Source organism: Scyliorhinus canicula, chromosome 1, assembly GCF_902713615.1.
Source record: "Scyliorhinus canicula chromosome 1, sScyCan1.1, whole genome shotgun sequence".
Lineage (NCBI taxonomy): Eukaryota > Metazoa > Chordata > Chondrichthyes > Carcharhiniformes > Scyliorhinidae > Scyliorhinus > Scyliorhinus canicula.
In genome coordinates, this window is record NC_052146.1 from 57784342 (window position 1) to 57808464 (window position 24123).

The 24123-nt window shown below is 47.9% G+C and overlaps 1 protein-coding gene across 1 annotated transcript in view; it reads left to right on the plus strand.

Moving 5' to 3' along the window:
• ksr2 (kinase suppressor of ras 2) overlaps window positions 1-24123 on the plus strand; it is a 592582-nt gene that overhangs the window by 383860 nt on the left and 184599 nt on the right. The window contains 3 exon segments of the mRNA XM_038791136.1: window positions 14935-15004; window positions 23180-23252; window positions 23254-23264. Of these exon segments, the coding sequence (XP_038647064.1) occupies window positions 14935-15004; window positions 23180-23252; window positions 23254-23264 (154 nt within the window).

Sequence of the window (24123 nt, forward strand, 5' to 3'; positions counted from 1 at the left end):
AAGAAACTGACACCTCAAATGTGGCCACTAGCGGACACGTGTCTAAATCCACATGGAGTATCTCTGACATGGCTTTAATGAATGAAGCCCAGGTGCCCATGACCAGAACATATGCGTATGGGTAACCGAACCAAGAGAACAGTGATCTCGCCTATCCTCAACACCAGGGAATAACCTGAATCCCTGGGGTGGGGATCTCTCCATAACAGGAGTCCCTGGGGGATCTCCCTATTACAGGCATCCCCGAAGGGTCTCCTTATTTCAGGGGTCTCGAGGGGAGGTCTGGTAAAGGGTGGGTGAGCAGGCAATTCATTGTGGGGGGTGAGGGTTGGTGTCCCACTGTTCAGCTCGGATGGTCCTCACCAGCATGGTCCTGGCGTGGACTGGAGAAAAATAGGGTGCTGGGCCAGCTAAATGGATGCATTGGTCATTAAGATCTATTTGCATTCATTTACATGCTCCCACTGGCGCGTGGTCATGGACCTCAATCCCTCTGCCAGCAGGGGATCGGAGCATCACAATTGAGTTGGCGCCCATCGTTGATCCCGATTTTGCCCTGACGCCCGATTCTCTGTCCCATTAGGGAATGCGATCCAGACGTCCTGGGACAGAGAATATCACCCTATGTGTGTGGGAACACATGTGTGCGTATTGTGCTTTAACATTGTAGACTCCCTTCAAACCAATCAGATTGCAGAAGAAAAGTCCCTTGTTGGTTCACTGAGTTATATCTGAAAACAGATCAAATCTTATAGACGACTGTCCCTTCACTTTCCCTTCAACCTGTCTGTTCAAACAGATGGGATCCTCAAGACAGTAACAAATGAAACCCGAGAATCTTCTCACAGCACACTTTCCAGATCCCAGAGTGTGTAATTAACCATGAGTCAATCATTAAACTGACCAATGGTATTTTTCAAAAACATATTTCTGACATGCAATTGTCAAGATAGCTCTTCATTCACCTTGGCATTCAAAAAAAATAGGAAATCATATTGATTTTTCACGTCCCATTTGTCCTCTCCCCACACAAAATCATAGAAGTATCATAGAATTTACAGAGCAGAAGGAGGCCACTCGGTCCATCGAGTCTGCAACGGCTCTTGGAAAGAGCACCCTACCCAAGGTCAACACCTCCACCCTATCCCCACGACCCAGTAACCCCACCCAACACTAAGGGCAATTTTGGACACTAAGGGCAATTTATCATGGCCAATCCACCTAACCTGCACATCTTTGGACTGTGGGAGGAAACCGCAGCACCCGGAGGAAACCCACGCACACACGAGGAGGATGCGCAGACTCCGCACAGACAGTGACCCAAGCCGCAATCGAAACTGGGACCCTGGAGCTGTGAAGCAATTGTGCTATCCACAATGCTACCGTGCTGCCAGTGCCATATGCAGCCAAACCATCACTCGAGCAACTGCTGAACTCAGGTCTAATATGGAGACTGCATGTGTTATGCACAACAGACCAAGGTCTTGCTGGGAAGATCAAGGTGAACATATTTAAGTGATCCATCAGGCTTACTTAAATGTGACTGCTCTGGATTCTCCCAGCCACCCAGGAACTAATGGCTGTGCCTGGGAGATCCTACCAGGGCATTTAGCACTTGTTTCCACAAACATGGACCTGGTATAACAGCACTTGGAGGGGGTGGCCTCTCAGGCCACTGGAGACCCCTGGGTGGCCTGGCTCTGGTCAGGGTTGTACCCTGGTTCTCCCTCTGGCACCTTGGCACTGCCAGCCTAGCACCTTCCTGTTCCAACATCAGAGCCAGCCCAGAGGAGATTGAACTCTCCTCTGGAGACAAACTCCCATTGCACTCAAAAATGGGCGCCGCCTTGGGATCAGATGTTTCCTGTGGATGGGTACCAAACTCCCTGGGATGTTATACTTCAGGAAGTCAGTAGTTGAAGATTGAAACAAGGATCAATCTTTACTCAGTCTTATGTTTATTTACAACTTGAAACAATACCCGCATCCACCTCAACCACAGTTCGGTGTCTCTTTTTGTAAGAACCAAATGAATGCTCCTTGCCTGCATATGATTAAAATTGATATCCAATTGGGTCAAGGATCAGATTGAATAATCCCACTGAGATCTGAAATCAGACCCTATTTCATAATCGGAGCCCTGACTCCTGTGTAAGAGATCAGATGAGTCTTGGAATTGCACCAACTTCCCCCTGTGGTTGCAGATTGGAGGCTTTTTTGGAATTGGACCTACCCAGTTCTGCAACGTCTGATCTGAGATGTCTTTCAGTTCAGCTGAACCTGTGAAGCTGAGTAGGCATACGGCATTCACAGCACATGGATAAACTCCAAACCATAATTCCCGGTGTCCTGTCCATTTACCAGATCCTGCCCCACCCCCGTTTCCATCAATGTACTTAGGCAGCAAAAATGTATGCCCCTAACACCATACTTAGTTATCAGGTTTGAATAGATTTGTGACAGATTTTTGGTGATTAAACAAATATTTCTTTTAAGCAAGAGCTGTTCTAATGAGAATTTTGGGGCTCTTCAGATTACACTTTCATATGACAGGAAGGAGGACATTTTATTGATATATTGAATTACCCTGAAAATTGGTACAGAAATTATGAGTGATGAAGATCGTTTCATCATAATTCATTCATCTGTTAACTGGGTTACACCCCCACCCCCATTAATTGGCTAATATGAATCTTGGATTTTGAATAGTATCTTATTTTAATGTAGAGGCAAAATCTGACGCTCGCTTTTTGAATAATATATACTTTTTTACCTCATTAGGAGAGTCAAGCTCACAGACATGTTAATCATGGACAGGATGCTATCATTATGTTTCTGTATAATGGCGTGATACAAGTTACTTCACTGATAATTATTTGGATTCAATGCAGCATTATAGAACAATTATTAAAGATTTCAGTGAAGCTAATGATCTGAGGAAGCAATTTTGGAGTGCTGCTTGATTTAGTTGTAATGTTCAAAAAACTAGAAGGAGCATAAAGTTCCAAAAGTTTACTAAATTAACTTTATATAGATAGAATTTACAGTGCAGAAGGAGGCCATTCGGCCCATCGAGTCTGCACCGGCTCCTGGAAAGAGCACCCTACCAAGGTTAACACCTCCACCCTATCCCCATAACCCAGCAACCTCACCCAACACTCAGGGCAATTTTGGACACTAAGGGCAATTTATCATGGGGAGGATGTGCAGACTCTGCACAGACAGTAACCCAAGCCGGAATTGAACCTGGGACCCTGGAGCTGTGAAGCGATTGTGCTATCCACAATGCTACCGTGCTGCCCTAGATATCTGACTGAACTCGATAAATTTGAACTGTTTACTGACAACAATCCAGGATTCTGATTAATTCTCGAGTCAGTGGGAGTTGAACACAGTCGCTACGAGCAGGGTAGTTTATGCTAGACTGCTATGAGCAGGGTAGCTTATGAAAGCTTATGCCTCTTGGTACATAGTAAAAAATAATGGATGGGATTCTTTGTTAGCTGACGCCCGAATCGGGAAAGGCGTTTGGGCGGAGAATTGGTTCCAACGGCAAAATCGCGGCAGGTGCCGATTTGACGCCAAATCGCAATGCCCCAGCACCTCGACAGCGGCGTTAATGCATTCCGGAACGCACGTACAGTAAACTCCGTTTGCATATCAGTAGCAGGCCTAACCCGGTATTCTCCTGGGTCTCAGCCTCCAGTGTGCCAAGTTCCCAATGGTGTGGTTCACGTGTGCTTCTAAAAATTGTGAAACCGGCATGACAGCGCTGAGGGAGAGAGAGGGGTCTGGAAGGTGTCCAACATTGCCATAGTGTGCTGACAGTTGTGCCACTGGCTGGAGGAGCAGTGGGGGGTGGCCAGTAGATGGGCTGCGGGGTCAGGGTGGACAAGTACAGAACATCATTGCCGTAGCTGGCAAGGCAACCATGCAGCTGTGCACACCGCTATCAGCCCACTTTGAACTAGTGTCATGGGTCGTATAGGTGTCCCCCCTGGGCACCTCCCTAGGTCCTCTCTGGCCCCAGCCGAGACATCAGCTGTATGGGCACCGTCCAGTGCAACCAGTGCCATCTTGTTGGCTGGGAAAAGTGTGAGTGGGGATCGTAATGCGTATTTGAATCTGCAGCTTGTCAGCCTCCCGAATGTCAATCACGGACCCGCCGAATCCCACACCGTTTTTCATTGGAATTCATTGGGCGCGATTGTCCGCAAATCCGGAGAGTTGTGAAGGCTGCCGTGAAACTGGCCGTGTTTCACGGCAGCCTCCGCGCCCCCTCCCGGTACCCGATTCTGCTCCCCGGTCGGGGCTAGCAGCGGGGCACCGTGAACTTCGGCATCGCAGGCTTAGCGAACTTCGCTATGCCCGCGCGCCAAGGGTAACGGCGGCTGACGCAAATGATGACGTCAGCCGCGCATGCGCGGATTGGACGGCTCCAATCCACGCATGCGCGGATGACGTCATCACGCATATGCGTGAAACCCATGCATGCGCGGGCCGTTATGCCCCTCAGCCGCCCCGCGGACTGATCCAGCGGGGCGGCGGAGGAACAAAGAGTGCGCGGGGTTCGGACCCGCTGCCCGCGATCGGTGCCCACCGATTGCGGGCCCATGCCACCCTTGGCGGCCGTGCCAATCGGTGGCATGGTTCTCCAGAACGGCATTTTGCGGCCGTTTTCACAAACGGTGAGAGCAGGTGTGTTGGAGTTCGTGAAAATGGCCTTAAAGGCCTGGGAAATCGGCCCATCGGCTAGGGGAGAATCGCTGCTCGCCGTAAAAAATGGCGAGCAGCGATTCGTGTTGTGGGGCGGCCGTGGGGGGGGGGGGAGAATAGCGGGAGGTGGGGAAAAATGTCGGGAAGGCCCTCCCACTATTCTCCGACCCGTCGTGGGGGGAGGAGAATCGCGCCCATTGTGTTCCACGTGGCACCGTTGTTAGGCCCTCAATAGTAGCGGAATCGGTCTAGGTTTGGTGCCAGTTTTTCTGTTGTGAACGTCCACAAATTCTGGGTTGGCATCAACACCTAGTTTCATAAACGGAGAATCCCACCCCACATTCGTCTTACAGCCCGTGCAATAATATTCATCATAATTTTAAGGTTGAATCCTGTATTTAAAAATGTGCTATAATTGTCCTTATGATAAATAGGCACATGCATTTAGGGCCGAAATCGGGATGGATGCGGCCGGGAGAGGCCTCTCCCGGGATTCCCGACAGTTGTTTCACGTTGTGTAAAGGATCTCGCTCACAATGGACGGGGTCCAGACTCGCAAGTTAAATGAGCTTAAAAGCCCAATTAACCAAGTCTACACGGGATCGAATATCCATTCGGCATCTCCCGGCCTCGTCGAGGAGACCCCAGCCATGCGCCGTTTAGCACTGGTCCACACAACTGGGAACCAGGTGGAACAGCAGGTTCAGCTGCTTGAGGGCGGTCTCCCAAGTGATCAGAGGCCTCCAGGTGGTCGACCTCTTACCAGGCCACTCCTCGTCTGTCCAAGTCCATCTGCAGCCCGCCTGCCTCCTCAATACTACCTGTCCCTATACAGACCTTTGTATCATCTGCAAATTTAGCAACAGTGCCTTCAGTTCCTTCTTCCAGATTATTAATGTATATTGTGAAAAGTTGTGGACCGTGCACTAACCCCTAAGGTAGACCACTAGTCACCGGCTGCAATCCTGAAAAAGACGCCTTTATTCCCACCATCTGCCTTCTGCCAGTCAGCCAATCCTCTATCCATGCCAGGATCTTACTCTTAATACCGTGGGCTCTTAACTTATTTAAAAGTCTCCTATGCGGCAACTAGTCAAAGGCCTTCTGGAAATCTAAATAAATCACATGCACTGGATCTCCTTTGTCTGACTTCCTTGTTACTTCCTCAAAGAACTCTAACAGATTTGACCGACATGATCTCCCCTTGACGAAGTCATGCTGACTCAGTCCTGTTTTATCAAAGAACAGTCGCATTAGAAGTAGCTCACTTATGCATTACCATTTGTATTATAGTTCGTTAGTTATCTTTCCATGTGTTCATTTTCTTAATAAACTATCTGGCTAGTCAAAGAATTGCTCACTGGGCTAAATCGCTGGCTTTTGAAGCAGACCAAGCAGGCCAGCAGCACGGTTCGATTCCCGTACCAGCCTCCCCGGACAGGCGCCGTATTGTGGCGACTAGGGGCTTTTCACAGTAGCTTCATTTAGGCCTACTTGTGACAATAAGCGATTTTCATTTCATTTCATTTCACCTTTACAACGGCCACAGCAGAGAACATAACATGGTACCAAGTGTGTTGAACAATTGAAGATAACTACGGAGAAGACGGGACAAAACATACCGAAGAAAGAAAAAAGAAAATTCTTGTAACTACCTAGTAAACTACAGGCAACTGGAACTCAATGCTCGGCAAGACTGTGAAGTTAGAGATGGAAGGTCTGAAGACACCTCACCAGTTTTAAGTCACCGGTAATGCAGGCGCGAATTTGCAGGTTTTTAAGCAACAATTCAAACTCTATTTTGCAGTCCTTGGCCTGCAGGCATAGCCTGACGAGAGGCGTATTGTGTTTCTGCTCACGGTAGCAGGTCCTCAAGCTATCTAAATTTATAATATCTTTGCATTCAACAGCGAAGCATAAAGCAAAACCTTCGATGAAGTAACAAAAAACTTTGATCAACATTGCTCCCCGAAAAAAATGAAATGTTTGAGCGTTATATATTTTGAACGTGTACTCAGAAGGCAGGTGAACCCTTTGATAGTTTCCTGACCGACTTGCGGTTGAAGGCGCAGTCGTGCAATTTTATTACTTTAAAGTCATTGATGATTCGCGATCAGATAGTATTTGGGATACCGACTGATAAGATGCACGAGGGGCTATTGAAGGAAGAAGAGCTTCAACTAGAAAATGCTATCAATATTTGTCATGCCTGCGGGCTGCACAGCAGATTAGTACACTCAATCAGAAACATTTTGCCGCCAAAGTGGCAGTAGACGCCAGCGCCATAAGCACAGTGACGCAGTCAAAGAAGAAACGTGGTCTCAGTTCGGGTGGCCATTTTAAGCGGCCGACCAGATCCGCTATTTTGTGTCAGTGATGCGGCAACCAACATGGTGTCATGTGAGAGTACCTTTAAGAAATGGGTGTTTATAAATGGGTGTGTATATAAATATCTGTAGTGAGAGTACCTTTACTACTGCAGTGATGTCAGAGAGTGGGTGGAGCTGGGCTGTCTGTCAGCTTTTTACTTTCGTTTTAGGCTGTTTGCTGCAGGGTGTCTTTTAGTTTCGTTTTCAAAGCTGGATAGCTGCAGTCACAGCCAGAAGGCGTATTAGAGTCTCTCTCTGTAATCTAAAGACTGTAAATCGATCCTGGTGATTTAAAATTAATAACAATAGTGACTTTAATCTGATGTGCTTCCGGTAAAAGGTGTTTCAAGTCTTATAAATGTTAAAAGGAAAGCTTAAAGGATTACTTAGTATTGTAGTCTTTGGGGTTGTATTTGAATTAATGGTTGCTAAGATGTTCCAGGGTCCTGGGGAGGAGCGCGGGGCAATCTGGCCCTGGGGGGTGCCCCCACGGTGGCTTGGCCCGCGATCGGGGGCCGACCGATCAGCGGGCGGGCCTGCGCCGTGGGAGCACTCTTTCTCTTCTGCACCACCATGGCCTTCACCATGGCGGGGCGGAAGAGACCCCCTCCCCTGCGCTTGCTGATGTCAGCAGTTGCCGGCGAAGGCCTTTCGGCCCCGGCTGGCGGGGCGCCAAAGGCCGTTCGCGCCAGCCGGCAGAGCGGGAGCCACTCCAGCGCGGGCCTAGCCTCTCAATGTGAGGGCTTGGCCCCTAAAGGTGCGGAGTATTCCGCATCTTTGGGGAGGCCTGACGCCGGAGTGGTTCACGCCACTCCGTCCCGCCGGGACCCCCCCGCCCCTCGGGTAGGAGAGAATCCCGGCCCTGTTTTTTGTTGATCTGATTTTTATTGAGGACATGATGAGTCCGAATATGCAAAGTAAAGAAGTCATACTTATCGATTGAGGCAATAGTGATGGTGATGCTGATACCATTGAAGAAATATGGACAATTCCATTGATGCTGAATGGCAGTTTAATAAAATGCAAGTTTGACAAGGGAGTGAGAGCCAACCTTATCAGTTGGTCAGATTTGAACAGGCTGAGAATCAAACCGACAGTCTTCAATCAAACAAGTGTGCTGAGAGACTACAATGGGATAGAGATGGCGTCGTTAGGCGCATGTGAGCTTGAAGCATGGGTACATAACTGAAGTCACACCATAAAACATTTTTCATTGTGGACACGCAACAGAGGCCCATCATAGGAGTGGAAGCATGTGAGGCACTGAACCTAGTTGAGCAGCTGTACATTCCAGACAGTGCTGCGACAGAGGATCATTGCAAATGGCAACCAGATGAAGTGGTTCAGTTATCTGATGAGATAAAAGAAAACATTAAGGTGGAGGTGTTGTATGTGGATTTGCTCAGTGACATAATACAGAAGCATGGTGAGCCTATCTTAAAGCATTTACAATATTTACAGGTGAAATTTTCAGATCCTGGATAGCCACTGAGTTTTACTCTGGAGTTAAGTTTGAGCCAAATTAATATTTTACAAATGAAGCAGTGACAAAAACATACCAGATGGAGTCACAGCCTGATGAGTCCGAATTTTTCTTTTTTGATGAGAAATTATAGGCTGCACAGAATGCCAGATCGACTGGAAGAAAGGAAAAAACATCACAATGAAGACCACTAAAATGAAGTAGATGCATAACGGTTGGCACACTGGTAGAACAGTGACAGAAATTGTACCAAATGACTCTTCAATTTTTTTAGTTCTTCTGTAGTTCCAGAGGATGGGGAACTAGATGAAGGTTCTGACTTTGAAATTGGTCACTTCTTGCATGAACACATAATTCCACGAGCAGTGTTGCACTTCACAGGAGACGTTATTGCCGACGATGATGATGATTACGATTATGATGATTGATGATTACAATGAGAAAAGTTAAGAATCAGATGATTAGCCACAAGAGGAAGACTATAAAAAATTATTTAGTTTCTTTGTCATTAGCGATGAGGTGATAACAAGTGACATCCGATCAGTGCAGGGCAACAATGAGTATGAAGGTTTGAAGATGGAGTGTGCAGAGGCTGAAAGTGAGATTGCAGCAGCAGACAAATTAGCTGAGAGCAAATCAACTGCGAATAGCCAACTGGTAAGAAGAAATAATCCCCATTTTGGAGAAATTGGCTCCAGAAAAGTACAATGAATTATCCTAGGCCCATGACATGGTTCCTGAAGTGGATTCCCAAGTACTCGAGGCCAGTCCATCAAAAAACTTGTACCAGGAACAGATGGATACATTTTCATGCAGTTCTACAACAACAGAAGAAGCATGTATTGTTGTATCAGATGAGGATGAGCCACTAATTGAGATTAAAACACAAAGTGAAGAAGTAATGCCTAATACCACAGAGAAAATGCCGGAAAATCTCAGCAGGTTTGGTAGCATCTGTAGGGAGAGAAAAGAGCTAACGTTTCGAGTCCAGTTGACCTTTATATTGAGGACATTGATCCAGCTAAGATACTAGAATGCAAGCGTTTGCAGATAATTCCTGAAGTCGCAAACTTGCTGGCAACTTCAAAAGTGTCCAAAGGTGTGCCGCCAATAGATGCCTTACCAGTTGATGGGCATGCAGTACAGCAAGCACTGTGGATCAACCAAAAGGCAGCACGGCAGCACAAGTGGATAGCACTGTGGCTTCACAGCGCCAGGGTCCCAGGTTCGATTACCTTCTGGGTCACTGTCTGTGCGGAGTCTGCACGTTCTCCCCGTGTCTGTGTGGGTTTCCTCCGGGTGCTCCGGTTTCCTCCCACAGTCCAAATACGTGCAGGTTAGGTGGATTAGCCATGATAAATTGCCCTTAGTGACCAAAACGGTTAGGAGGGGTTATGGGGATAGGGTGGAAGTGAGGGCTTATTAAGTGGGCGATGCAGACTCGATGGGCCGAATGGCCTCCTTCTGCACTGTATGTTCTATGTACTATGTAAAACTCCTCAATACTGCAAAGGCTCCAATATCAGCTATTGTGGCAGAAGAGCCAGAAACAGCTTTCACAACAGATTATCCAGAGACAGCTATTATAGCAGAAGATCCAGAGACACCTATTACATCAGACGATCCAAAAGCAGCTACTACAGCAAAAGATCCAGAAGCAGCCATTGTAGCAAGGGATCTAGAAACAGCCCCTGGCCGAGACCAGTAGCAAGAATGATGCTCAAGGTGAACAGGGAGATGTGAGTGTGAACTGCACCAACTTCACAGATGATACTATTAAAGCTAAGAAGATTGGCAGTTGGTAATAAGTCGTACTAGAGGACAGTCACATTAGAAGTAGTTCCAGGAGAATTCACTTATTTATTACTGTTTATATTACAGTTCGTTAGTTATCTTTCCATGTGTTCTAAAAGAGATAGCTGAGGAGATTGTGGAGCATTGGTGATGATCTTTCAGGGATCACTGGAGGCAGGAAGGGTCCAAGACGACTGGAAAGTGGCTAATGTAACACCACTGTTTAAGAAGGGAGGCAGAAGACGGGAAATTATAGGCTGGTTAGCCTGACTTCGGTCATTGGTAAAATTTTAGAATCCATTTTAAAGTTGAGATTGCGGAGTACTTGGAAGTGCATGATAGAATAGGATTGAGTCAGCACGGCTTCATCAAGGGGAGGTCATGTCTGACAAATCTGTTAGAGTTCTTTGAGGAAGTAGCAAGGAAGTTAGACAAAGGAGAACCAGTGCACGTGATTTATTTAGATTTGCAGAAGGCCTTTGACAAGGTGCCGCATAGGAGAATGTCAAATAAGTTAAGAGCCCATGGTGTTCAGGGTAAGATCCTGGCATGGATAGAGGATTGGCAGACTGGCAGAAGGTAGAGAATGGAGATAAAGGGATCCTTTTCAGGATGGCAGCCGGTGACTAGTGGTGTGCCTCAGGGGTCGGTGCTGGGACCACAACTTTTCACAATATACATTAATGATCTGGAAGAAGGGACTGAAGGCACGGTTGCTCAGTTTGCAGCTGATACAAATCTGTAGAGGGACAGGTAGTATTGAGGAAGCAGGCGGGTTTCAGAAGGAATTGGACAGGCAAGGAGAGTGGGCAAAGAAGTGGCAGATGGAATACAATGTGGAAAAGTGTGGAAAAGTATGAGGTTATGCACTTTGGAAGGAGGAATTTAGGCATAGACCATTTTCTAAATGGGAAGATGCTTAGGAAATCAGAAGCACAAAGGGACTTGGGATTCCTTGTTCACAATTCTCTTAAGGTTAACGTGCAGGTTCAGTCGGCAGTTAGGAAGTCAAATGCAATGTTAGCATTCATGTCAAGAGGGCTCGAATACAAGACCAGGGATGTTGTTCTGCGGCTGTATAAGGCTCTGGTTGGAGTATTGTGAGCAGTTTTGGGCCCCTATCTAAGGAAGGATGTGCTGGCCTTGGAAAGGATCCAGAGGAGGTTCACAAAAATGATCTCTGCAAGAATAGCTTGTCATATGAGGAACAGTTGAGGACTCTGGGTCTGTACTCATTGGAGTTTAGAAGGATGAGAGGGATCTTATTGAAACTTACAGGATACTGCGTGGTCTGCATAGAGTGGATGTGGAGAGAATGTTTTCACTTGTAGGAAAAACTAGAAGCAGAGGACACACTCTCAGACTAAAGGGACGATCCTTTAAAACAGAGATGAGGAGGAATTTCTTCAGCCAGAGGGTGGTAAATCTGTGGAACTCTTTGCCGCAGGAGGCCAAATCACTAAGTGTCTTTAAAACAAAATTTGATAGGTTTTTGATCAATAAGGGGATCAGGGGTTATGGGGAGATGGCAGGAGAATGGGGATGAGAAAATAGGCATGATTCAATGGCTGGGGCATGATTGGGGCAGCAGACTCGATGGGCCAAGTGGCCTAATTCTGCTCCTATGTCTTATGGTCGTATGGTCTTATGATGCCGGAATCGGGATGGATGCTGGTTTGATGCCAGTTTGCAATTCTCCGCACCCTCCAAAATGGCGTCATCATGACGTGCTCCGCGCACAGTCGCAATGCCATTGGTGCCTCAACGGCCAGCCCACTCGCGACGCTCCACCCCCGATGGGACAGGTTCCCGATGGTGCCGGACACGTGTGCTCACACAAATCGAGAAACCGGCGTGGCAGCTGTGGACTGTGTCCAGCACAGCCATACTCAGCCAGGGGAGACTGGGGAGGCTTCTGCGAGGGCTGGGGGATGTGATGGGTGGGCGGCCAGAGAGTGGGCTGTAGGGTTGGATCTGCGCATGGCCGGCGCCACGATGTACGCCTCGACCGCTGCATGCCGTCAGCTGTAGCCCGGGACCTTGCCATTCTCAGGCGCTTTTGCCGCGGGAGGCGGGTATTTTGGTTGCGCCGGTTCTACCCCTTGCTGGTATGGAATCGGTGAGGGGTTCGTGCCGATTTTCCATTCGAGTTGGCACTTATCCACAGGATTGGAGAATCCCGCCCTAGATGTTCTGTGTGCATCTTTACCACCTCCACAACCAGAACATAACAATTTTCACTGCAGTCATTCTGTGCTGCTGGTAGAAGGAATGGTTGTTTGAGGTGGTGGATGGTCTACCAACCAAGCAAATTACACTTGTCCTGCATGGTGTCATCCTTTGTAAGTGTTGTTGCAGACTGATACTTTACTTTGTTAAAGAAATTCTGAGTGAGAAAATTCCTTTTCCCAAAGCAAACTGGACAGCAGACCCAATGGCACCATTAAGATACCTATATGCCTGAAGCATTCCAACCACAGTGTAAATTGCTCTCTGTGGTATTGCTTGAAAGAACACTAATGAGACCTTGACAAGATGCAACAGACTCGGGAAGTTGAACACGATGGTGTTGAGGAAGGGAGAAGAAAGTTGAGTCTCCAAGTATTTTGATCAGACTTGTGAGCAGATTTTGTCTCTTTTAAACTTCCTTGTTGTCTGTCCCTCCATCATCAAAGTTGCTTCTTGAAGCTAGTTTTGCTCCTGTAGCCTTTTGAGCTTTGGTGTTTGTTTGAGTTTGTTTGCAATTATATAAGTAGCAAAACTGAAGTACATGTGCCACTTGGAGGAATAATAAACATCAAATACATCCCAGTGAGCTGCATCCTCTTCATATTCTCACATAATTAACATGTATTAGTAATGTTTGAAAATTTGGTGAGACTTTCACTGTCAGATTGAAAATAGATACAATTATGGATCTTAATTGCCCCTAATAAAACAGATGGAAGCATCACCACTTTCACTTTGCTGCCTTTTAGAACTAACAAACTCCTCCATTCCACACTCGAGCACATTAAGTCTGAACTGATACTTAGCAGTATAAGTGTTGCAGTTGGGATCTTTTAGTGCTGCTCATAGAGTGCCAACAATGTTTCTTTTGAATATTTTTAAACATACAAAAATAATAGACAAAAGTGGAATTTAAACAAAAATGGGCTGGATTCTCCAAAAATGGGGCTATTTCCCCACGCTGGTGTAAAAACACTGCCGTTTCATGCCAGACTTTCCTTAAAAAAATTAAGACCTATTCACCGACCTGCAAGGGGCTGGCAGGGCCCCGGTGTGCTTCTCGCAGCCTTCGCTGCGTGAATGGGCCCCGCATTTCTGGTTCCGAGTCCCCGCACGCTGCCGGCCTCTGGCGGCTGCGCGAATGCGTTGGCAGACTCAGCCGGCAGGCCTGGACCACCAAAGAAGGTCCCAATGCTCTGGTCCATGCCACTTCATCTAACCCGCCTGATCGCTGCCACTGCCGCCCATAAAGACCCCTCGGAACTTGATTCCCCCCCCCCCCCCCCCCCCCCCCCGCAGCTGCCGCGCGAAAGTCCCGACCGGTTAGACATGGTTAGAACCACGCTGTCGGGAATTCGGCCTGTCGGGACCGGAGTGTCGCTGGGAGGGCCTCTGGCAATGGCCCCCCAGCCGCACCGCGTAAATCGCATGTAAAATCGCGGTAGCGGCGCCGGGCCCGATTCGGGCGTAAAAGTCGATTCTCCGCCCCCTGCGCCAAACGCGATTTCGTTGCGGGGCAGCAGAGAATCCAGCCCGTAGAGTGTGAAGATTTACATAATAATCAAGGATATAAATTGAAACAGGGCAGCACAGTGGCGCAGTGGTTACACTGCTGCCTCACGGCGCCGAGGTCCCAGGTTCGATCCCGGCAATGGATCACTGTCTGTGTGGAGTTTGCACATTCTCCCCGTGTTTGCGTGGGTCTCACCCCCACAACCCAAAAATGTGCAAGCTAGGTGGATTGGCCATGCTAAATTGCCCCTTAATTGGAAAAAATGAATTGGGTACTCTAAATTTATTTTTTTTAAATAAATAAATTGAAACAATATGACTATTTGCTGTGAAAACTTTAAGACACTGATGATGACACAGTGGTATGTTATTGGACTAGTAATACCAAGTAATGGGTTCAAATCCCACCATAGCAGATAGTGAAATTTAAATTCAATTTTTGATCATTGTAAAGCTAGTGACCATGTTGATTGTCATAAAAACTGACTTGATTCACTGATGCCCTTTAATTTCCTTTTGTTTAAGGAAATAAATCTGCCATTCTCACATGGCCTACATGTGACTCCAGATCCACAGCAATGTGGTTGCCTCTTAACTGCCCTATGAAATGGCCTCGTAAACCACAAGGGTAATTAGGCATGGGCCTTGTTAGTGATGCTCAGAAATAAGTTTAAAAAATAAGACTGTGAAAGTATACTTCTTCACTTGCTTCATTGACATAATTTTGAAATAAATACAACTGTAATATTGTTGTTGTTGTGTTTTGTGTGTATAATTTTAGAGCCATTGGCTAATTATCTCATTTACCTTTGTCTCTTTTCCCTTTGTTAGATACATTGTCAGTGCCTCGATGGTCCCCACAGATTCCTCGCAGAGATTTGGGGAATTCAATAAAACACAGGTATGGCAGAGTGCATGATGTGACTTAAAAAAAACGTCACTCCTATTAAATAGTCATCAACAAGCCTTAACCACAAATATAGAAGCAACAGTTGGGGTGGCAAACCAGTAAAAGTAAACATGTGATACCTAAATTATTCCTTAGTTTCTTAACAGTGAAAGGAAACTTGACTGTGAGCCATAAGCAGTCTTTGAATGGCATCAAAATGTGCTGCACCAAAGGGAACCCACTGGAGCTGACAGCTATCTGGACTTTCATAAATGAGTGAATAAAATGCTAAATCTTGAGCACTGCTTACAAATAGTTAAATTATGAAGGAGCTTTACATGATCAAACTCACCAGATTATGTTTGATATGAAGATATCTTTGTTTCTGTTGAGTTTTCTCCCTCGATTTCTCTCTCATTCAGTTTGCCCATATTTGGTCCCTCTCTCTACTTTAAAATTAATTCTGTCTTCTTTGAATTTAATTTCCCTCTAATTCCTTCCTCTCTGTTGAGTTCAAGGAAGTGGGCACAGAGGAAACGTAAGGAACAATAGGTTTATTTACAGTAGAAGGAAGACTCGGGGTTGGATTTTCCGCCGGCGGGATCCTACACTTCGCTGGCAGTGCACTCAGGCCTGCGGTTTTCCCTGGGGGTGTCCATTATGGGAACCGCCGTTGGCCGGCTGCTGAGAAGGTGGATCCTGCTGCCGGTGGGGGCACATCACACAAGAAAATGGGTGCAGAAGGACGGAGAATGCCACCCTCTATGTACACTGGTCCCAGAAGGGACTACCCGCTCCGAGCCCACATTCGGACCGAGGATTTTATATCCTGATTTGCTCTCCCGCTGATGAGGGAGTTCCGTCCTTCAACGGGAAGCTCATACTCCATGAGACTCACTAGCTTTCGGAGCACAGCTCCTTCTTCAGGTGAATAAAAAAGTGGGTTCCAGAAACATATATATAGTCATATATATATATATGTTTCTGGAACCCATCTCAGTCAAGGCAGCCTTGAGGAGGAGTTTATAGAATGTATCCGCGTTAGTTTCCTAGAACAGTATGTAATGGAACCTACGAGGGAACAAGCGGTCCTAGATCTTGTCCTGTGTAATGAGACAGGATTGATTCATGATCTCATAGTTAGGGATCCTCTCGGAAGGAGCGATCACAATATGGTGGAATTTAAAATACAGATGGAGGGTGAGAAGGTAAAATCAGGGCTGTTTAGCTCACTGGGCTAAATCCCTGGCTTTGAAAGCAGACCAAGGCAAGCCAGCAGCACGGTTCGATTCCCGTAACAGCCTCCCCGAACAGGCGCCGGAATGTGGCGACTAGGGGCTTTTCACAGACATTTCATTTGAAGCCTACTCGTGACAATAAGCGATTTAAAACAAAAATTAAAATACTAGTGTTTTGTGCTTAAACAAAGGAGATTACAATGGGATGAGAGAAGAACTAGCTAAGGTAGACTGGGAGCAAAGACTTTATGGTGGAATAGTTGAGGAACAGTGGAGAACCTTCCAAGCGATTTTTCACAGTGCTCAGCAAAGGTTTATACCAACAAAAAGGAAGGATGGTAGAAAGAGGGAAAATCGACCGTGGATATCTAAGGAAATAAGGGAGAGTATCAAATTGAAGAAAAAAGCATACAAAGCGGCAAAGATTAGTGGGAGACTAGAGGACTGGGAAATCTTTAGGGGGCAACAGAAAGCTACAAAAAAGCTATAAAGAAGAGTAAGATAGATTATGAGAGTAATATAAAAGCTCAGAATATAAAAACAGACAGTAAAAGTTTCTACAAATATATAAAACAAAAAGAGGGGCCAAGGTAAATATTGGTCCTTTAGAGGATGAGAAGGGAGTTTTAATAATGGGAGATGAGGAAATGGCTGAGGAACTGAACACGTTTTTTGGGTCGGTCTTCACAGTGGAAGGCACAAATAACATGCCAGTGACTGATAGAAATGAGGCTATGACAGGTGAGGACCTTGAGAGGATTGTTATCACTAAGGAGGTAGTGATGGGCAAGCTAATGGAGTTAAAGGTAGACAAGTCTCCTGGCCCTGATGGAATGCATCCCAGAGTGCTAAAAGAGATGGCAAATGCACCCAGTGATAATTTACCAAAATTCACTAGACTCTGGGGTGGTCCCGGTGGATTGGAAATTAACAAACGTGATACCACTGTTTAAAAAAGGAGGTAGGCAGAGAGCGGGTAATTATTAATTAATGGAAAGCAAAGAGTGGGGATTAATGGGTGTTTCTCTGGTTGGCAATCAGTAGCTAGTGGTGTCCCTCAGGGATCAGTGTTAGACCCACAATTGTTCACAATTTACATAGGTGATTTGGAGTTGGGGACCAAGGGCAATGTGTCCACGTTTGCAGAAGACACTAAGATGAGTGATAAAGCGAAAAGTGCAGAGGATACTGGAAGTCTGCAGAGGGATTTGGATAGGTTAAGTGAATGGGCTAGGGTCTGGCAGATGGAATACAATGTTGACAAATGTGAGGTTATCCATTTTGGTAGGAATAACAGCAAACGGGATTATTATTTAAATGATAAAGTATTAAAGCATACTGCGGTGCAGAGAGACCTGGGTGCGCTAGTGCATGAATCACAAAAAGTTGGTTTACAGGTGCAACAGGTGATTAAGAAGGCAAATGGAATTTTGTCCTTCATTACTAGAGGGATGGAGTTTAAGACTAGGGAGGTTATGCTGCAATTGTATAAGGTGTTAGAGGCACGGACCCTTGCAACCTCCCTGGAGGTCGCCGACCTGAACGCCCGTGCATACGCCCCCAGCTGCGCAGCAACCCCCTGGACTTCATGGCACGTGCCACCCCCGTCCTCCGTTGACCCCGACCACCCCCAGGCCTGCGCTGCGGGACGCTCCAACAAGCTATCGGGGCACCGCTGCTATTTTTGTGGCCGCTCCAAACACCCCGCTCGCGCTGCCCAGCCCGCTCTGCTCTGTGTAAGAGCTGCGGGAAGAAGGGCCACTACGCGGTGGTCTGCCAGACCAAGTCGGTCGCTGCTGTTCTGCGCAGTGACCGCGGATTGCCCCCCCCGAGCCCCGCGCCGCGCACCGACCTCTCCGGTCCGCCCCCCGCAACAGGCCCACGGTCCTCCCGACCCCCGCTCCCCTGCTGCCCCAACCGGCCCGCAGACGCCGCTGACACTGCCCCCAGCTGCCACGAGGTTCCCACGGGCAGGTCATGGGCGCTGCCATCTTGGGGCCCCGGCTCCACGTGCGGGTCCTGGGCGCTGTCATCTTGGGACCCCGATTCCACATGCGGGTCCTGGGCGCCGCCATCTTGGGCCAACACGGAAGGCCCTGCCAGCGATTACTCTGCCACCGAGAATGACCTGGAACTTTCGCCACGACTTGCTTCCATCACACTCGACCAGTCGCGACCACGCACGCTCGCCAAGACTACGACAACGATCCAGCTCAACGGACATAAGACGAAATGCCTACTGGACTCCGGGAGCACGGAAAGTTTTGTCCACCCCGATACAGTAATCCCGCGCTCCCCATCCACCTAGTTAAGCATAAGATCGAATTGGCCTCGGGTTCGCACTCCACCCAAATCACCGGGTGCTGCATAGCGGACCTCACGGTCCAGGGGAGGGTTTTCAAAAACTTCAAACTCCTCATTCTCCCCCTTCTATGCGCTCCGGCACTCTTGGGCCTGGATTTCCAGTGCAACCTGCAGAGCTTGACCTTCCAATTTGACGGCCCTATTCCCCCCCTTACTGTCTGCAGTCTCGCGTCCCTCAAAGTGGACCCCCCTTCCTTGTTTGCTAATCTCACCCCAGATTGTAAACCTGTCGCCACTAGGAGCAGACGATACAGTGCCCAGGACCGGACCTTCATCGGGTCCGAGGTCCAGAGGCTCATTAAGGAACGAGTTATCGAGGCCAGCAACAGTCCCTGGAGAGCCCAAGTGCTGATAGTTCGGACTGGGGAGAAAAACTGGATGGTTATTGATTACAGTCAGACCATCAACAGGTTTACGCAGCTGGACGCGTATTCTCTCCCCCGTATTTCCGACCTGGTTAACAGGATCGCGAAATACAAAGTCTTTTCCACGGTGGATCTTAAGTCCGCCTTCCACCAGCTCCCCATCCGCGCGAGTGACCGCAAGTACACCCCGTTTGAGGCAGATGGGCGCCTCCACCACTTCCTCAGGGTTCCATTCGGCGTCACAAATGGGGTCTCGGTCTTCCAACGGGAGATGGACCGAATGGTGACAAGCCCGCGTTACGGGCTACCTTCCCGTATAACGTCACCATCTGTGGCCACGACCAGCAGGACCATGACATCAACCTTCAAAAATTCCTCCGAACCGCGAAACTCCTTAATTTAACCTTCAATAAGGATAAGTGCGTGTTTAGCACCAACCGTCTAGCCATCCTCGGCTACGTAGTGTGTAACGGAGTGATAGGCCCCGATCCCGAATGCATGCGCCCCCTGATGGAACTCCCTCTCCCCAACTCCCTCAAATCCCTCAAACGCTTCCTGGGCTTCTTCTCCTATTACGCCCAGTGGGTCCCCAACTATGCCGACAAAGCCCACCCCTTCATCCAGTCCACCTCCTTTCCCCTGTCGATGGAGGCCCACCAGGCCTTTAGCCGCATCAAAGCGGATATCGCAAAGGCCACGATGCATGCTATCGGCGAGTCCCTCCCATTCCAGGTCGAGAGCGACGCGTCTGACGTAGCTCTGGCAGCCACCCTTAACCAAGCGGGCAGACCCGTGGCCTTCTTCTCACGAACCCTCCACGCTTCCGAAATCCGCCACTCCTCGGTGGAAAAGGAGGCACAGGTTTACCCTCCTCACAGACCAATGGTCAGTAGCCTTCATGTTCGACAATGCACAGAGGGGCAAGATCAAGAACGACAAGATCTTGTGGTGGCGGATCGAGTTGTCCACGTACAACTACGGTATCTTGTATCATCCTGGTAAGCTCAACGAGCCTCCCGATGCCCTATCCCGCGGTACCTGCGCCAGCGTGCAGATTGACCGCCTCCGCTCCCTCCACACGGACCTCTGCCATCCAGGGGTCACCCGTTTTTACCACTTTATTAAGACCCGCAACCTGCCCTACTCTGTGGAGGAAGTCAGGACCGTCACCAGGGACTGCCACGTCTGCGCCGAGTGCAAACGCACTTCTACCACCCCGAACGAGCGCATCTATCAAGGCATCCCACCCCTTTGAACGTCTCAGTATAGACTTCAAGGGTCCCCTCCCCTCCAACAACTGTAACACATATTTCTTGAGTGTTATTGATGAGTACTCCCGCTTCCGTTTCGCCATTCCCTGTCCCGACATGACCACAACAACCATCATAAAGGCCCTACTATCCATCTTCTCCCTGTTCGGTTACCCCGTGTACATCCACAGCGACCGGCGGTCCTCCTTTATGAGTGATGAACTGCGTCAATTCCTGCTCAGCAGGGACATAGCCTCTAGCAGGGCGACCAGTTATAACCCCCGGGGTAACGGTCAGGTCGAGCGGGAGAATGGCACCATTTGGAAGACCATCCTGCTGGCCCTACGGTCCAGAGATCATCCCTCTCCCCCATTGGCAAGAGGTCATCCCCGACGCCCCTTCAGTCAATCCGGGCTCTCCTCTGTACTACCACTAATCAAACACTCCGGGCCCATCTTGCTCGGAAGCATGTGCGGGTGCACAAGTCCGACCCGTTGGTTGAGAGAGTCCAGTTACTCCACGCCACCCGCAGTATGCGTAGTGGAGTATCCCCGGCGGTCGGCAGGATACGGTCTCGCTTCGGGGCCTGGCACCCGCCGGCGTGCGGCCTTCCCCTCTTCCATCAACACCCTCCCCCAACCCCAATTCCCCCCAGCACCCCCGCGCCCCCACGACCCAGCGCATATACCCCCTCTTCCCCGATTACAGCATCTCCACCACCGGCCCGGGGTATGGAGACACATCTACGACCGACGCTCCCGGAGGCAAGGACGACCATCGGCCCGACGTCACCGGCTCCACTGCGATGGTCCACCAGAACACCACGGGCACCTGACAGGCTGATCGTGTCCATCTGATGCAACCATGGGACTTTATCGGACTCTATTGTAATTTTTTTTTGCATCCTAATGTAGTATTTAGTATTGTTTATTTTGCCACGAGCCAGTGGGCAGCCCACATCTTCTCGATTGTTTCTACTCATACCACCAGTCCTCGGACCCCCCACCCCCCCTCTCTCGCTTCCTCTTACACCCCCTCCCGCCTTCTTTCTCCACAAGGGGTGAATGTGGTGATACGAGTGGGAGCACTGCCATTGGTGCAGAGCATTGGTTTTGCATTGTCTCTGGCTTGTCATGTGCCTCTCATCTGATTGGCTGGGACTAGTCATGTGACTGCTCACCAATTGGTCGAGAGGCTAGTAGGCGGGGTATAAGCACCCAGGTTTCCCGGCGGTCGGCCTTTCTCTGTCATCGACCACCGGGCTAACAACTAGCTGATTAAAGCCACAGTTTGGATCTTCATCGTGTATCGCGTCCAATTGATGGTACATCACTTACTTGAGAAAGGACAATGTGACACTGGAGGGTGTGCAGAGGAGATTCATTAGGTTAATCCCAGAGTTGAAGGGGTTGGATTACGAGGAGAGGTTGAGTAGACTGGGACTGTACTCGTTGGAATTTAGAAGGTTGAGGGGGGATCTTATAGAAACATATAAAATTATGAAGGGAATAGATAGGATAGATGCGGGCAGGTTGTTTCCATTGGTGGGTGAAAGCAGAACTAGGGGGCATAGCCTCAAAATAAGGGGAAGTAGATTTAGGACTGAGATTAGGAGGAACTTCTTCACCCAAAGGGTTGTGAATCTATGGAATTCCTTTCCCAGTGAAGCAGTTGAGGCTCCTTCATTAAATATTTTTAAGATAAAGATAGATAGTTTTCAGAAGAATAAAGGGATTAAGGGTTATGGTGTTCAGGCGGGAAAGTGGAGCTGAGTTCCGCTTGGCCCCCAAGAAACCGAAAAGAAAGCTTACCTCACTGGCCAATATGTCCCCAGCAGGTTTGTTCTGGCTGAGAAACCATTACTGCTCCCACACACCAGCATGTGTTCAAATGACAAACCTGGCATTGATGTTGTCATAACAAAGACACTAAAGAGAACCCCATTGGCTTAGGAAAGGTGTGTTTGTTGCCTACATTTTAAAATTGGATTCAGTAAAATCCATTCTGCATTCTAATTCTCACCAAGAGATGGGTAGTTAAGGGTGAAGCCTATGGAGTTACACGTGGTTTGTGAAGGACCCAGATAGCTTGTGTTAGTTGTCATTGTACAAGTTATATAGTCCCTGTCTTCAAAGCCTCTCTCATCGCTATCAGAGAATTGGTTGCTGTCAGCCATTGAGCTCATCGCTGAGAGCAAATGTGGATCTCTTCTTGATACAGTTAATGATAAGCTTGTTACCGAAGCTATCTTGAAAAATACCTCTGATTTTGTCCATGATAAGAGCCGTTTCATAGTTAGTGGGAGGAATGGACTTGGAGGCCCACAGACCTTTTCTCACCCTCTTCTATCTCTTGCTCTTCTAATTAATTGTGAACTGAGTAATAGAACATAGAACTGTACAGCACAGCACAGGCCCTTCGCCCATGATATTGTGCCGAACTAGTCTGAAACTAAAATCAAATCAACCTACTCCCAATCATTCTAGTGCACTCCATTATGTTCCACAGCGGTTACATCTGCCACTGCCCATTAAGTAGAATGCAGCCCCAGTTTGCAGTTAGGTTAAATGAGATTTTTAGAGTTCTTTTTTGGGAATCCGAGAGAGCATGCCCTCAGTCTATCTCAGCAGTAAACAAGGCTTTTCTTTCATCCATCTACTACTATGGTAGTAGAGATATGCTTTGAAAAGTCCAAACAATGTACTGGTTGTGCTAACTTCAAGATGACCCCAACAATATTTTAATTACCTTATTCCCCAATATATATATATAACAATAAATGTAGCATCTACAAACATATTACTTCAGAAAAATGTATCATAGTTGTTTACTATAGCTGATAACGATTTACAGTTACATTGAATTAATGTAGTGTGCATTTTACTTTCTCTTTCCTGCTTACTGTAATTTTGTTTAAATATAATTAATAATATTGATTCAAGTGATTGATCTTAACTCTTCTTCTTGTAGATTTTCCACCAAGTATTGGATGTCTCAGACCTGCACAGTGTGTGGGAAAGGGATGCTTTTTGGCTTGAAATGCAAAAAACTGCAAGTATGGAACCAAATCAAGTACTTCAGAATATATTTTCAACTGTTCTCTAATTTTAGTGTTAATGTAAAAGAGAAAAAACTGGGGCTTTACAGCCAATTACGTACTTCTGAAGCGTGGTCAATCTGACTTAGGAACGCAGGAATTAATTTGCACACAGCAAGCTCCCACCAATCGCAATGTGTTTATGACTGGACCATTTTGAAGTGAAATTGGCTGAGGGATAAGTTATGGCCAGGGGCAGCATGGTAGCATAATGGTTAGTACAGTTGCTTAACAGCTCCAGGGTCCCAGGCTCAATTAGGCCACTGTCTGTGCGGAGTCTGCACGTTCTACCCGTGTCTGCGTGGGTTTCCTCTGGCTGCTCCGGTTTCCTCCCACTGTCCAAAGATGTGCGGGTTAGGTGGATTGGCCATGCTGAATTGCCCATAGTGTCCAAAAAGGTTGAGTGGGGGTGCTGGGTTGCGGGGCTAGGGTGCGGATGTGGGCTTGTGTGGGGTGCTCTTTGTAGGGGCCGGTGCAGACTCGATGGGCTGAGTGGCCTCCTTCTGTACTGTAGATTGTGTGATTCTGTGACAAGAGGGATTTTACTCCTGCTGTTTGAAGTAAAACCACTGGATCTCTTATGTCCACCAAAGAGAGGTTTAACATCTCACCCAAAAGTAAAGTTCCACACTGAAGTTTCAGGCCAGATTGTTGTGCTCAGGTCTTTGGAGTGGGGTTAGATGCCCAACCTTGCACCTCCAGAGACGAGCGCACTACCCACTGAGCCAGGGCTGAAATGTGGGAATCCATTTTTATAGACATCAGCTCACGAAAATTCAGAAACAAGTAACATATAGCCTTCCATTGTTAGCTAAAA